The 16,740-nt window shown below is 43.6% G+C and overlaps 1 protein-coding gene across 1 annotated transcript; it reads right to left on the reverse strand.

Moving 5' to 3' along the window:
- Positions 1 to 10,141: 10,141 nt before the first annotated feature.
- On the reverse strand, positions 10,142 to 13,366 carry tlnrd1 (talin rod domain containing 1). Its single transcript, XM_083994491.1, has one exon. The coding sequence runs from the start codon at positions 11,611 to 11,613 to the stop codon at positions 10,549 to 10,551; it is 1,065 nt and encodes a 354-aa protein (XP_083850617.1). The 5' UTR covers positions 11,614 to 13,366; the 3' UTR covers positions 10,142 to 10,548.
- Between the last annotated feature and the right edge of the window lie 3,374 nt (positions 13,367 to 16,740).

The following is a 16,740-nucleotide window of genomic DNA, read 5'->3' on the forward strand; positions in this document are numbered from 1 at the left end:
ATGACTCATGGATTCACCAAAGCACAGCTGGTTAAAATCACTGTATGATGTCTATGTAATGATACCAATTAGTCCCTCATTTCACACGATTTTAGTCTGGCTAACACCAGACCTCATCTCAATGTAGATTGAGATCAGGTCTGGGAACCACCCGTTCATTTTTTCGTATTTGAGGCGTGGTTTACGAAAGCCCAGAACTGTTTATTGGGCGCTACGAATGTCTATCGTCTAGCGTATCAATCATACCCAGGGCCGTTGCTAGGAATTCTGGGCCCCCTTAAAGAATACTAAAGTGGGCCCCTACCCCCTGACTTTTCCACTTTTTTTTATTTAGCCTACTTTGTTTTGATGCTAATGCAGCATTACTATGAGTATTAGGCCCCGTCCAGACGAATCAGTTTTTTTCGAATCCGGATAAATACTTTATCGGATTGGCCTCGCGTCCACACGAATCCGGCGTTTTCAGGGGGTGAAAACGGTATTTTTTGAAAACGGGTCCCAGAGTGGGAAAATTTGAAAACGCCGCCCCAGCGTTTTCGTCTGGACGGCCAATACGGCTTTTTTCTGAAACGATGATGTCATGCCCCCCGCCGCTCTACCTGTAACCTGAGACACACACACACACACACACACACACACCGCTGCAGCAGCAGCTGCACACTGACAGTCTCGGCCGACTACCGTCAGGTCGCTCAGACGCTGCAGCTGAATCACGTCTGTTTAATCATCACTGATCATCATATTTACTCTGACACGACTCCCTGTCAACATTTAACCCCATGTTTGAGTTTGAATACAGCGGGGAACCTCTTCTATTGAATTACAGCGGGGACCTCCCGTCTTCTTCTCTGTCTTAAGTGTTTATGTGTGGCAGGCAGCGCTGCAGCGCCACACACGCTCCACACACACGCCTGCAGTATGTAGGTACTACAGCGTTTTGGGTCGTTTTCAGGTGATGCGTGTGGACGCAGATATTTCTGAAAACGATGCCGCGTTTACGGAGATTTTTTTCAAAACGATTAAGAAAAAGATTGGATTCGGTGAAGCCGCGTATTCGTCTGGACGGGGCCTTAGTCAGGGTCTTATGCAGAATAAATCAGTCATACAGGGGCCCCACTGGGCGCTGGGCCCCTAGAATTATCATCACCTTTCTCCCCTACAACGGCCCTGATCATACCTGATAACGTATGTAGAACGACAGAAATCCGATGAGGAAAAAAACGCTAAACGTTGCTCTTTTTCCAAAATAAACTTGTGGTCTAAACTACTTAGCTAAAACTTTTTTAACGTTGTATCAAAAGGTAAAGCCCTTTAACGTACTTCGCGTCTTCTCTGAAAGACAGTCTCCACGATTGTTTTTTCCTTCCTTTTCATTTTCACATCTAAGGTAAAGACCACTAGCATCACACACAGCGCTATAGTAACCGTGATTGACAATTTGTTGTGACGCCTCCCTGATGGCCTATGAACTGGGTGGTGATAGATAAGATAGATAGATAGATAATTGGTCGGGGTCGTGCTTGTAGTCTTGCCAGTCTCCTGCAAGAATGTATGCCCACTGTGATCGTTAAATCTGACATGGTGACCATCAGGAGAGACATTGTGTTCTCTGAACCCTGGCCTAAAAAAGCTTGTGGGTGACAGCTGCAGAGATGGAGCTCTGGGCAACAGCAGTTTTGTCTTTGCCAAAGAACCAGTTCTTCATGGTGTTTTAGAAATACAACCCCCTTTTGCATGACAGAGCTAGAGCTAATGTGGGTGTGGTGAAAAGCTTTTACCTGGTGTCTCTGCATCACCCTTCAGATAGTCTGCAGGCCATGAGGAAAGCCTCATCAGTGACCAATCACATGCTCGGTGACATACATCGGCTTCACACTGGAAGACTGTTTTTAGAGTTGCTGATTCAGCACATTTCCATGCTTGCTGTTTTTCCCCCACTGCCCCAGTTCCATCGGCCAAAACCGTTCCCATATCCTGCCTAGAAGGTTCCTCTGAAATCACCCATGATCTAAAATCCAAGATCCAAGATCCTCTGAAAAACGATGCCGATCACATACAGTGTGGCTGCTGTTTGAGGTAAAGCAGCACTGAGCAGGGATGAAGGATGTGACAGTGTCCTAATGATGAGAATCACCAGAATGAAGCACTTGGATCTCATTCCCTCACCAACACAGGTAGATGACTGACGTCTTATGATGTCGCTCTGTTTTCCCATCTATTTATACTGAAGCACAACAGCAAGCCAAGCTCTATAACTGGGAATGTCCCTGACTGACTGAACATACTTCCACCACTGGTCATCTGAATGCCTCATCACTAGGTTAGAGTTTCTGTATCAACGGTTCTGTTAGGGTGTGTTTACAGCTTCAGTAACTTAAAGCAGAAGTGAGTGATCCGGTCGTTTTCGCTAATGCTGCGTTCCAGGCAGGCTTTTGAAATCATAAATTACAGCTTCAAGTCACAACTTACGACTTTGTAGCGTTCCAGGCAACCCACTCGTGTTTTTCCGACCTGTTTTACCGGTGAAAGTCACTATAACGGCCACTCGTAACTTCCGACCCGTGAAATCGTACCAGTACGTCTTTTTGTACAGTCTATGTACCAGATCGAACTGGTACGACTTCACAGGTCGGAAAAAAACGAGTTCCTTGAACGCACCATAACAGTCCTCGTCCCTACGTCACCACATTCACGGCGTCCCTTGGCTGCACACACAGCCCTGCATGCCGTTCTCTCTCCTCATTGGATAAAAACTGTAGGATACGATAAATGTTTTCTCCTCGACTCAGAGCAGAGCAGAGGGACTGACAGACCCGTGTTTCAGACCAAACACTCTATGTAAGTGATTGCTGTCGGAGGATATAACTATTTAAGACTTATATTAACACAAATATATCACTTACTTCTGCTTTAACACATTGTGCTATTCAGAGACCTTCTTTTGACAGACTGGGTATAAACCTGGTACGGACGCCAACTCAGATCTCAGGACTACACATCCAAGTGTTCACCTCCTCAACACTAGGTGGCGATATGCGTCGTTTCAGCAGGTTAAAGGGATAGTTCACCCAAAATTAAAATTTCACTCATTATCTACTCACCCTCATGTGGACTAAGGGCTGGGAGAAGTTTCAGAGTCCTCCGTGGCTTCTCTGAGTTACAGGGGGTCTCGGCATAGCAGTGCATGTCCATATAACGGTTGCAAATGGATACCAACTGTCTTCGTAACAAAAAGACACACCAAAAAACATCCAAATACCTCCATGCTGCTCGTATGTAATGTCTGTCTTGTATTGAAACCCCGAAATGCGAAATTCATTCATTCATTCATTTTCTATACCGCTTATCCTGCACTAGGGTCACGGGTGAGCTGGAGCCTATCTCAGCTGACTTTGGGCGAGAGGCGGGGTACACCCTGGACAGGTCGCCAGTCTATCGCAGGGCTAACACATATAGACAGACAACCATTCACACTCTCATTCACACCTATGGACAATTTAGCGTCGCCAATTAACCTAACTTGCATGTCTTTGGACTGTGGGAGGAAGCCGGAGTACCCGGAGTGAACCCACGCATGCACGGGGAGAACATGCAAACTCCACACAGAAGGGCCCCAGCCGGCCGGCGGGTTCGAAATGCGAAATTGTCCCGGAAAAAAAAAAAGTCTATATTTCAAGATTGTTTCGTAGCGGAAGCTCCTCTTCCCGGTTCGTCAAATTTGGACGAACCAGGGTCTGTCCTCTTCCCGGTTCGTCCAAATTTGACGAACCGGGAAGAGGAGCTTCCAGAAGCTTCCGCTACAAAACAAGCTTAAAATATAGATTTATTTAATTTTTTTTCGGGGCATTTCGCATTTCGGGGCTTCAATACAAGATGGACATTACATACAAGCAGCATGGAGGTATTTGGATGTTTTTTGGTGTGTCTTTTTGTTACGAAGACAGTTGGTATCCATTTGCAACCGTTATATGGACATGCACTGCTACGCCGAGACCCCCTGTAACTCAGAGAAGCCACGGAGGACTCTGAAACTTCTCCCAGCTCTTAGTCCACATGAGGGTGAGTACTGAGTGAAATTTCAATTTTGGGTGACCTATCCCTTTAATACAGACCCCTTTCCTGTTGACTTTTTTGTTACCTAGTATATAACTGGATATAAACAACTAAGAGTTCTCAACTACAGTTCCTGACTGGACGCACTGGTCTGGGCCGGGTTCGGGTTGAAAATATACACAAATGACTCCGGTTGGGTCGGCCCACATATCTTCTCACTGGTTGCACTGTGTGAAATGCACCGACGCATCAGCCCAGGCACTGTTTTTCTTTTTTGGCTGGGTTCGGGCCGGCTTCTTCGCTACACTTTGTGCCATCTCTACTGTTGTGAAGCACACATGCATTGTCCAGGTTCAGTCAGATTAAGGCGTCAATATGTCAACTATTTGACATATACACACACAAACACAAACTTAACAAACACAGAGGAGATGTATATTATATATAGTTATACTTACTTGAAATTCTTTAAAGGTCTTTTATTTTTTCTTTCTTTCCTCATGTTGAATACGTCTTTGTAAATATCAGTCCGTATTCTTGTACTTGTAGGTCATATTTCTCATAGTCCAATTCTCATCTCCATTCCGTTAGCCTTAGTTTTTGTTAGTTTTAGTCCGATTTTACATGCACTTCAGTTGTCCAGTTATAGTTGGATTAAGGCAATTAATTAAAAAAAATAATAATATTGTGGTTATGAAGACCTACTACTGCAGGTTCTGAACTGGTCTTGTTTTAGGCTGCTCTGTGTCTGAAGATTCCAATAACTATTGTTCTCTTCTCTCTTCTCTCAACCTTAGTTCTTGATCCAAACCACTATCACTCAATGCACATACATGCCCTGTGTTGCACATTTATGGACCACGCAGTCAGTTTGGTATTTTTTACCAAATCAAATCACTTTATTTATCCTATCCGTTAGGATGTTGATGAAGCTAGTGTCACGTATGATCCAGTGTAACCTCCTGGTCTAACGTTCTCATTGATTCAGCCAGGAAGTACTTTTGCATTCTTTCCTTGTTCTGTGTTATTGTCTCCTTCTTTCCTGTTGTTACCCTGCTGTTGTCATGACACGTTGCTATTTCTTTTTTCCTCCACTTCCTCCACTGATTCTGTTCAAATGTTCTGGGTGGATTAGAGTTACGTGGCCTTTGTCACATCTGCCATCAGCTTAGGTGAGAACACAAACTTGTTTTACTGTAAGAAAGGCTGCCTCCTGGTTTTTGCAGTCACATGCTGACCTTTGGCAGGGGGCAGATTGTAATTTGTTCTTCTTGAATCCTATTTCTTTACCTCGGTGAAACTTTACACTTCTGAATTAGTTGCATAAATATCTTAGTTGACCTTTGACCTAGGCTTCCCTCTCCTCTCTCCTTACAGATTTCAGGTGCAGTCAGACAGCTGAGATGTTTCACGTGGTTCAACTTTCAGCATCTGTTTTCTTGTCAAGGCCTGAGGTGTGTGACATTTATGACTGCATTTTGGTGCTGATCTGGTAAAACTGGAACTTTCCTATTTATTGTAATATGGGTCTTGTTTGACACGTTTCTTTCTGAATCTTGATGTAGAGCAGGGGTGTCAAACATGCGGCCCGCGGGCCAAAACCGGCCCGGCAGTGGGTCCAATCCGGCCCTCAGCATGAATTTGCCAAGTGTGAAAATTTTAAATTGCACATATTTTTATCAAGAAATTTCAGGTGGTTCATAATATGTTTCGTAAAAGGATAGTTCATTAACTGTAAACATCTTAATAATGTACTAAAACAGAGGAAAAATTCAATTTTTAAAAAATATATTTATAGGCTATCATGCTATTGTTTTACTGGTTAGGCCTACTTGAGATCAAATTGTGCTGTTTGTCGCCCCTGAACTAAATTGAGTTTGACACCCCTGATATAGAGACTCTGAGGTATTTGTGGTTTTGAGATCGAGTGTGTGACTTTGCACAATTTGGTGCAGATCTCTATCAGACAGACAGGTGTAGGATGACTGGATCTCCCTCCAGCCCATACAGAATGAAGTCAACTGTGAATATTTTCACTTCCAGTGTGCTCCAGTAGAACTTCATCTGACACTACTGTGAATCCAAGCTGTCCAAACATACCATTATGTAGATGATACCATTATCAAATACTTTTTAAAATGTCTTAAAATCCAGTTTTTAAACTTGTTCATGTCTCAAAAACAAAATTGCTTCAACCAGAAAGCATATCCTGAGTTTACCTGTGCTGTCTGTTTGTCTTAATTATTCCCAGTTCATCTGACTTCTATGTAGGGCACACCCATCCACCATGGCCAATACAAGCAATACCCGTAGATATAAAACCAGACATATAGTATATGTCTGGTTTTATACATTAAAAGAATAGTTCACCCAAAATTCAAATTGCACTCATTATCTACTCACCCTCATGTGGACTAAGGGCTGGGAGAAGTTTCAGAGTCCTCCGTGGCTTCTCTGAGTCACAGGGGGTCTCGGCGTAGCAGTGCATGTCCATGTAACGGTTGCAAATGGATACCACTTTTCTTCGTAACAAAAAGACACACCAAAAAACATCCAAATACCTCCATGCTGCTCGTATGTAATGTCCCTCTTGTATTGAAGCCCCGAAATGCGAAATTGTCCCGAAAAAAATTAAACAAGTCTATATTTCAAGCTTGTTTGCAGCGGAAGCTCCTCTTCCTGGTCCGTCCGGATATGGAGGTATTTGGATGTTTTTTGGTGTGTCTTTTTGTTACGAAGAAAAGTGGTATCCATTTGCAACCGTCATATGGCAGTGCAGTGCTGCACGGAGCCCCGCTGTAACTCAGAGAAGCCACGGAGGACTCTGAAACTTCTCCCAGCCCTTAGTCCACATGAGGGTGAGTAGATAATGAGTGAAATTTCAATTTTGAGTGAACTATCCCTTTAACATACAAACTTTGTTTTCTTCTGTGTGTTGAAAAAATGTCCTCACAGTGTTTTGGAAAGTGCTTATAAAAATTTAGATTAAAACCTGAACAGCACAGGGACCATGTCCCATCCCTCCACCTTGTTTGTTTCAAATCAATTCAGTCCTTATTGTGTAATCCTACTAACACACAGACACACACACAGTGAAAACATTCTGTTCTTGGACCGAGTAAATTCTAGTTTTCAGAAGATAAACTATGTGCAAAGGTTTTAGGCACTATAGCTAAAGTGAAGATGCTTTCCAAAACAAAGCCATTCATGGCTTTATTTTGGAACTTTGGATGAAGTTAATCCATATATAAATACGATTCATGAATAGTATTTATATATGGATTAACTTCATCCAAAGTTCAGTCAACAGAAGAAACCTCTGTTGCAGGACTCGGTCTTCTCGTAACTTAAATTTAAGTTATTTTTGTAATGATGGGTCATTGTCATGCTGCAGAATAAATGTGGAACCGATCAGACGCCTCTCTGATGGTATTGTAATCTAAACATCTGAAGGGACGAACACTTTTGCACTGTACAGTAGGTTGGAGTCTTTTAAGTTGAAATAATGAGCAGAATATATGAACTCCTGAAGACCTTTTAGTTTCCAAAACGACACCATCAGTCTACTGAAAGTATCCCAGCATGACACTGATGAAAACTTGCTGACTGTAACACATGTTGAAGCTGAGCCATGGTCGTTTCATCAGCTTCTAATGAAAACAGTATAAAGCACCTGCACACACCTGTAATCTGACGGAGCTGTAACAGCTGGAGCTGGAAGGTATTCATGTCAAATAAATAACAGTGAAACATTAGTCATAATGACTGACAGGTTATTGTTTCCTGGTTTGTTCTTTCTCACTGAGTTTTACATTTTGAAACATTACCAAGCCACTCTGAGCCCATGATGAAACCTGACACGACTCATTTTGAAAACAACAGTTAAGTTCAGCTAGCATGATGATGACATTATATACTAACTAAACAGAACTTCATACTTTCCAGCATAACCGCAAGATTTTAATAATCACCACTCTTGCCAGAACTCCAAAACTCAATATAATTGTGTTTTTCTTTTAGCCTAGCCAAATCGTTTTTTTTTTTTTAAAGCCTGTTTAACTAGATTTTGGTTTCAAGATTTCTGCCTCATTACTCAGAATGAAGGTGAATCAACAGCTGGTCATAGATTTCACGTGTCTAATTCCACATGTTCTGTGGATCAACTAACGTCTGCTGCTGAATGCTGACACAGGAACAAATTATTTATAAGAGTAACAACTTGACTAATGAAAAATGGTTGCTGAATCATTTCTGGTAGCACTTTGGTAGCGAGGCACCCTGTGCAAATGGTTCAAAATCATCATTTATTCATGGCTATGTCATAATGTAATGTCGGGACTCTTGTTTAATATTTATACAGGACAACTTATGTTTATAAAACACTATTTGAAATGTTCCTAACATTCATTTACCCTTGTTAAAGCAGAAATCTCACTCATAACAGTTAAGTGAATGGAGCCTTTAAACCAGCGGTGTCAAAGCAATGGCTTGTGGGCCAAAGCCGGCCAGTGCACTGCAAAAACTCAAAATCTTACCAAGAATATTTGTCTTATTTCTAGTCAAAACTAATCTCTTTCCACTTAAAATAAGACTAATCACATTTAAAAAGTAGCTTGTTTTTAGGCACTTTTTACTTCTTTCAAGCATAATTTCACTTGAAATAAGTAGAAAAATCTGATAGTGGAGCAAGTTTTTCTTTCTTATTACAAGCACAAAAAACCTGCATTCACTGGCAGATGTTTCTACTTATTTCAATTGAAAATTAGTTTGAAACAAGTGAAAACTGTCTAAAAACAAGGTCATTTTTAGGTGATGAGTCTTATTTTAAGTGGAAAGAGATTAGTTTTGACAAAAATTAAGACATTTCGACAAGAAATAAGACAAATATTCTTGGAACGATTTTGAGTTTTTGCAGTGTGGGATTAATTTGCCATGTGTGAAAATGACATAGAAGACAGAAGAGGCATACTATTGTTGAAATTGCACATATTCTTCTCAAGAAATTTCAGGTTGTTCATAATGTCTAATATAAAAATCTTAATAATGTATTTGTACTTAAAAACAAAGGGAAAAGTTTTGAATTCTCATTATTTATAGGTTATTAGGCTGTTGTTTTACTGGTCTGGCCCTGTATGTGGCCCCCGAACTACAATGACTTTGACACCTCTGTCCTTAAATCAATCCAGCTTTTTCTAAGCACATTAGCCCAACAACAACAACACCATCATATCAGAAACAATGTTTTTAATAGTTGAAATAAATACTCTATTACATGCATGGTCAAAACAATTTAAAATACTATGCAAAGTCTGGTAAATAGTGTAAAACCTATGGCACACACTCACAGCAGCTTTTTTACCAATTAAGAATTCACACATGTTAAAAAAAAAAAAAAAAAAAAATGGAGACACTCAGATCACTCTTTTTTCCACCCTCACAAAGCACATATAATCGAGCAGGTCAGCCAACCATAGGTTCACACAGCAAAGGCTACATCCATCATCAAGGCTGGTGTGTTTTCACCGGAGCTGAAAACTGAGGTAAACTTTTCAGGTTTTGAAGGCTGCTGTCTGCTGACGAGAGCAGGCCGTCTGGTGAGAGACCAGGCCGGGGGCGCAGAGCGGAGCCAAGCGGCCCCGCGTCGTATCCAGCGTCACATCCAGCGTGACGCGGAAACCCTGCAGCGGTCGTCTTGTTTCGCTCCGACGCATCCTGACGCGCCTTGGGCCACGTGGACAGACCCGCAGACGGCCCTTCTTCTTCTGATGTTACTCTGACTCTAACCCCTGATTTCCACCGGACCTGTCTCCAGCTCCGTTCCGACTGACGCAGCGATTCGCAACCGTTCGTTCGAGTCAATCGGAGAGTTTTCCACCGCCGCGGTCCAGCTCCGGCGTCCGGCAGAAATACGCAGCAGGTCTATTTTTGCCGGACGACGGAGCCGCTACGCGTCAATCAATGTCGATTAGATCGGCCCGCGTGGGAATCATCACTTTGTCAACATTAGTTTCACCCACTGGCTCAATCAAAAGTGACCTGAAGCTCACAGGACGTCATGGATGAAAAGATATTAATCATAGAGGTGGAAAACCGCAATGTTTTATGATACAAACTGAAAGTAAAAAAAAAAAAAGGTAGGCTAAGTATCCTGACAGAAAGAAAGACAAAGGGATCTGTTGTTTACATTTAATTCTCACCTATATTATATACGGCTGTTATCGCGATAGTTTGTAGTTCTCCCGTGATCTCGGGTCTCCAGCTGCTCCGGGCAACGGAGACGGATCGGAGATGCGACGCATTCCAGTGGGCGAGGGTTCGATACGTCAAACGGAGCTAAACCGTATCGAAGTCGGAACGGAGCGGGGAGACGGATCCAGTGGAAATTGGGGGCGACTCTATAAACCTGATGAACAGGGACAGCCCAAGTGAGTCTCTTTGGTACGTCAGAATAGGACAGAGGGAGGAGGAGTTGGGGGGGGGGCTCTCCCTCCTAGACTAATTCACAGAATGAGAGTTGACTGGCGGCAGAGTTCTTGGAGAGGAGCGCTCTCTGAGTGCCTGAGTGAGCAGCGTGCAGCCGTCGGACACAGCGCACGCCGAGTTGCGCAGTCGCTCCCGGTACTCCGCCATCTTGGAGCTGCTCTCGGGATGCTGGGCGACGTCCCTGAGGCCCTGAGTGAGGAGGACGCAGGCCGAGACCACGCTCATGGCCCCGCCCAGCACCGCAGTCTGTACCCCCTTCCCTTCGGCGGAGATGCTCGCCGCTCTTCCCAGGAACTGGGGCTCGGTGGCGAAGCCCACCAGGGCGCTCACGGCCTGCGCCAGGGCGGCGCTGAAAAGCACGCAGCGGTTCCTGGTCAGCTCGCTGGGCTGCGTCTTCACCTCCTTGACGCACGCCAGGAAGGCCGTGCCGCTGGTGCTCATGCTCTTCACGCTCAGTTTGAACTGTTCTTTTGCGAAGCGGTCCCTGGACCTCTCACTGGCCAGCGACGAGATGTCCGTCAGAGTCTTGAGGTTGGTGGAGATGTTCTGAGAGAGCTCCAGGAGGAGCTGGGGGGTGAGGTCCGGCAGGGGCGTGACCCGGAGGACGCCGCAGCTCTGCTCCACCTCGTGCCGGCAGCGCGTCACCTTGTAGCGGTCCACCAGGCCCGGCAGGCACGGCTGAGCGCCGGGGGTCTCCACCGCCGCCAGGTAGGCGGCGTGGGCCGAGCACTCCGTCAGCGACACCACCAGGTCGGCCATCTCCAGGAGGCGGTCCCCCACCTCCACGTAGCGACCCATGTTGAGCTGGCTCTGGATGTCGTGGGTGAGGATGGAGAGCTCTTTGGTCCGGGCGATGACCGTGTCGCGGCACTGGTCGAAGGTGTCGGCCACGGCCACGCCCTCCGAGGTCATGACCGGCCGCGTCTCGCTGGACAGCAGGAGCAGGTCGGCCACCAGCTGCATCTTTCCCTTGCACGTGTCGCAGACGGAGGAGAGCCGCTTCCTGTGCTGCAGGCCGCCGCTGGGTGTGCTGGTTGATCCCTCGCTGGCCGATTTGCCAGAACCACCACTAGCCATAATAAGGAGGGGGGAGTGTGTGTGCGGAAAGGTGGGGAGGGGCAGGGGGGGGTTGGGATTCAAACTGCTCTTCTGGAGGGGGGTTTGGTTATTTATAGTTTTCTGCTGATGCGCACTGCATTGTACTGTTTAAGACATTTCCAAGATAAGACTCACCTCGCTGCTTCTTTCTTTTTTTTTTTTACAAACTCCTTTAAATAACAACTGGCCAAACAGTCTTCCTTAAATTCCTTCAGAGTATAGATCATCAACTGTACATTATATGTTGACATACAGGACATGTATTCTCAATGTAAACATGTGGCTAACCAAAAAAATCAATTACTGCATTCACTTATGTTTGAATAACATCCCCCTTTGTTAATTAATATGTCTCTATGGTACAATATGATAAAAGACTAGGCTATGATCTGGCATATTCTCAGTTATCTGCCTTGGTTATTAGTAAAAAATTTTATACCATGTAACAGTTGATCAGAATCCCCGCTACGTCAGTGTTAAATCAAACGCTCTTTACTTTAAAATGACTTCAATTTAAATGCCCTGAACAACATAATCCATGTTATTAAAAGTCCATATTCTTTGTTAGAGTCCCAGTTTGTTTGTGGAACAGATTCACAGATTTCTGAATTTAAAAAGAAAGAAAAAAAATCACACACAAGCTGCAGTGCCACCGAGGTGCCTTCTGAATAACAAAAAAAAAAGGCAAAGTGCAGATTCAGAATTAGGCTGTGAAAACAATGTCAGAGCTCCTTATCCTTTCATTCCCAACTGGAATATCATCTGTTGGACCGACTCTGTGCTGTGTTAGATGCCTTTTTTTTCCTTTTATGACTGCAGCCGAGAAAACACCTTCACCATTTAGCAGATGCCTTCTGAGTCTTTTGAGACGGTACTCAATAGGATATCATTTTGTGTCCACTCGCACCGGGGCCAGTATCCTACTAACACAGCACCGAGATCTTGTCCGAGTTGTTCCCATTGAGTGTGACCGGCCTGGCGTACTCATGCTGGTTACAAACGGGGCGACACCCGGGCGGCTCTTCTGGATAGCGGGAAGACTTGTGTTTCCCTCCGGCACCATCGTTTCATGGGTCCTCCCGAGTAATATCCACCGAAAGGGCGACAAACAAACAATCAAACAAACCCCCTTAATCCACTTTCAACCGCTTCTTCTTCAAACACAGCCCTGGGTTACAAGCTAGCAGTTGCTCCGGTCGCTTCGACTCCATATGCATCGTCCGTCTGTCCGCCCTCCCCTCCGCCTCCTCAGCGTCTCAACCCGGGACCAGGGAGTACGTAGCCCCGCGTGTCCTCCGTGGGGGGGTCGCTCCTCGTATCCATACCGGCGGGCGGTCTCTCTCAACTTTTCAACTCACTTGTTTTAGAGAGGGTCACGCGGTCGAGGAAGCGTCAACGTAGCCGAAAGAAGCGGCCGTTATTCCCAGAGATTCAAAGTGGCGCTGCCTGCTCTGCGCGGCGCGCTCCCGCTACAGTACTATGAGGAAGCGGGGAGGGTGTGGTCGCGGCTGAACGGCTGCTGCTGCTGGACTAGTCGGCAAAGTTGTTGCAACGGAGTAACACGAGTAGCCGCTTCCACCGCTCTCCGCCATGACCGTAGACCGGTTGTTTATCTGGCGTTAGCGGCGTCGAGATGGGCAGACGCTGGTTACACGGCGGCCGAAGAGCTCAGTCAAGTTTTACGACTGCTTTTACTTTCGGGACTGGTCGCTGCTCTGCCATGAGACATCCCCGCTGCCGCTGCGTCAAGTAAACCACTAGCCTAGCCAGCTACCATGCGAGACCGGAAGTTTGTGTTTTCAAAATAAAGGCAGAGCAGCTGGGTTGATTTTACTTTGAATAGTGGACCATTAATACACTACCAGTCAAAAGTTAGGACACACCTTCCGATTTTTTTCTTCTTTTTTTCTACATTGTAGATTCAAACTGAAGACAGCAATACTATGAAGGCAAGGCAAGGCAATTTTATTTGTATAGCCCATTTTTACAAACAGTTTGTCTCAAAGGGCTTTACACAGCATTATAACAACATCCTGCCCTCACATACACCCCCGCCCCCCTCAAAAAAAAAAAAAAAAAACCTTAACAAGAAAAAAAAAAAAAGAGAAACCACAGGGTGAGCAACAGAGGAGGGATCCCTCACCCAGGACGGACAGATGTGCAATAGATGTTGTTACAGACAAGAAAACAGTTTATAACATGGAGAGAAATGGAATCAGTCAAGACTCAAGGAACACATGTCGAAGTAAACAAAAAAGCTGAATATGTTTTATAGCCTATATCAAATTTTTCGAAGTAGCCATGCACCTTTTGATTTGCAGCTTTTTGCATACTCTTGACATCTTCTTCTCAGCTTCATGAGGTAAGACTGTTGGAAAACTGTTCCAGGTGACGACTTGTTGGCTGTTTTGCCCTCACTCTGTGCTCCAACTCATCCCAAACCATCTCAGCTGGCTTTAGGTCAAGTGACACTTGTTTTAATTAACAGTTACGTGTTTACTATATAATTCCATATGTGTTCATAGTTTCAATGTCTTAAAGTGAATCTACAATGTAGAAAAGTATGAAAATAAAGAAAGACCATTGAATGAGAAGGTGTGTCCAAACTTTTGACTGGAAGTGTATATATGTATACAATGTAGCCTATATATACATACAGTATATATAAACTATTACATTTAACTGGGTCTGTGAAGCTTTTTTACTATTCGTTTTTAGAATTTGTTGTTGTGCACTACATGCACGACAATGCTGTAACACGTTTTACCTTAAAAGGAGCTGCAGTGTCTGATATTGCACTTTGATCTTGCATTCCGTGATTTGTGTGATTTTGATCACATTGTTATTAATTGTGCAGCCCCTGAAATTCTTGTTGTTTGGCAGTCTAATATCTCCCCCCGAAATACAGTGAAGTGAGCCAGAATTAAAAGGAGAAAAAAAATAGTCCCCTTTTTTTGTAAACACTAACAGTTGCACCATTACCTTTTTCAGGCTAGTGTTTGACATTTAAAACTAAGCTACAGTATATTCTGATTATTAGAACAGATGCCATATTACAATAGGGGGATGATGCCTTCCTGTATGGCTGATCTGTTGCATTAGTATGAGGTAAGATGAGCCACATGGATGATTTTACCATTAGCTAAATATTTGTTCCAAATAATGAGGAAATCCTAGGCAATTAAAACAAACTCTCTAATTATGACAAACAACTATTAAAAAAGTTAGCACTGTGACATAATAACTTGCCCCATGGGGTAAAATGATAGAAATGGGAGACAGGAACACCAAAGGAAAGAATACTATAGGCTATAAAATCAAATGATACAACTTCAAGAGACTTGGAGATCATTTTGAACTTCATTGATGCCATTAATCTAACAAATGCACAGACAGGAGGTGTATGACATGGTAACAAACCCTGTGTTCATGTTGGTTGCAGGCTGTGATGAACACACAGTGAGTGAATGTGAGGGCTGTTGCACTGTCAGTGGGACTCACAGCTGCACAGGGCACAGTGCCATTGGGTGGGGTCGGCCAGAGAGGAAACAGCTCCACAGTCTTTGTCAGCCGAGCTGATCTCCACAACCTCATGACCCCTGCAGGCCTCAGACATTAAATTCAGGTTCAGTAGAATGTATTCTTTTCATACCAGCCTCCATATCAGCCATTGTTTCCCCTGCCCTTGAACATGACAGGAGTTCCTTCCTGACTGACGGTCATTCTTCTGCTGTAACCTCCACAGAGGATTTTTTTTCACCTGTGTCTGCTTTGTTTGTTTATTAGTCATTATCGTAGGCTACATTGTCCTGAACCAATTTAGACCAAACTTGAGGGGATGATGGGACACGGGTCAGGGAGGAATCCACTGAGTGTTGGTGTTGATCCAGTTAAAGGAGCGGAGCAGGATTGATGTTTCTCACTTCTCTTACGCATTCTCTTTTCACATGTTTGAATCTACTGACTTAAGTTATGCTGAATACATCATTTATGTAGTTTATATTCTATCTATGTCACTTTACAATGCGGTGCAATGAATGGATATCTGCTGATTGCATATGAAGAGTTCATTTGCATTTCCGTTTTAAAAAAATTCTAGAATCTTCATTTTTTATTTTTTATTTACATATGGTGATATCAGTCAAACCAAAGTTGAGTGACTTTGAGATGTAACAAAACAGACATATCTCAAAAAAATAAAGTTTTATTGAAAACAACACTATGCAAAGAATAATTACAAATCCTCAGCTCATTTTTTTTTTCAAAATGGCACTTATCTGCTTTTGCAAATTAACTCTTCATATATCTAATTGTCAGCAAAATCCCACCACATCATGTTCTTATTCTAAAGTACAAACCAGTGATGTTACAAAACGATTGAACACACACCAGCCAGCTGCACTGTTGTACCATGTGACGCACACTCATGCACATCTGCATAAATATATAGGCTACACTGTTCTTTTGCTGCAAACAAGTACAAATCTACCATTGAAAACTGTGTACCTGACAAATGCACCATTTCCTTGAATAAAAATATATAGCCTATTTGAGCCATTTTAAGGAGTTATGTCAATGGAGACAAGTCAGATAACTGCAGGGCTCTTATTTTGAAATAGAACTGTCGGTGAGTGAATCAATTTTCTTTTATTTTGAAAATGTGGTTCATCACAGGACAAAAAACATTCAGAACCACCTCCTCCACTGTCAGTCATGTTTGAACCTGTCAGTGACAGTGTCATAGTAAAGCTTTGTTAGATAAGAACATACTCCATTGCTCTCATATAGTAAAAAAAAAAACTTCCCCTCTTTGTATTTGTGTTGTTATCAACCAGCTAATAGAGCTGTGTCCAAATATATTGGAGAACATCTGACTCAACATTTAGGAATGATTTTGAATTAAAAATCTATTTCCTGCCTTTGTTTAAGTTAGGCTGTCATTACATTAAAAGTTAGGCTATGTCAGAGGCAGTTAACAGGAGGAAATGGCTGCCACCCCCCCTCTTCTGTTTTGCCCGGCTCAAAGAAATAATAGTTTAGCGCAGTTCAGCCCAGTGTCAACAAAAATATACAGTTGAATTTCAGGTATTAAGTCATTAACCAAGA

The sequence above is a fragment of the Trachurus trachurus genome (assembly GCF_905171665.1).
Source record: "Trachurus trachurus genome assembly, chromosome: 3".
NCBI lineage: Eukaryota > Metazoa > Chordata > Actinopteri > Carangiformes > Carangidae > Trachurus > Trachurus trachurus.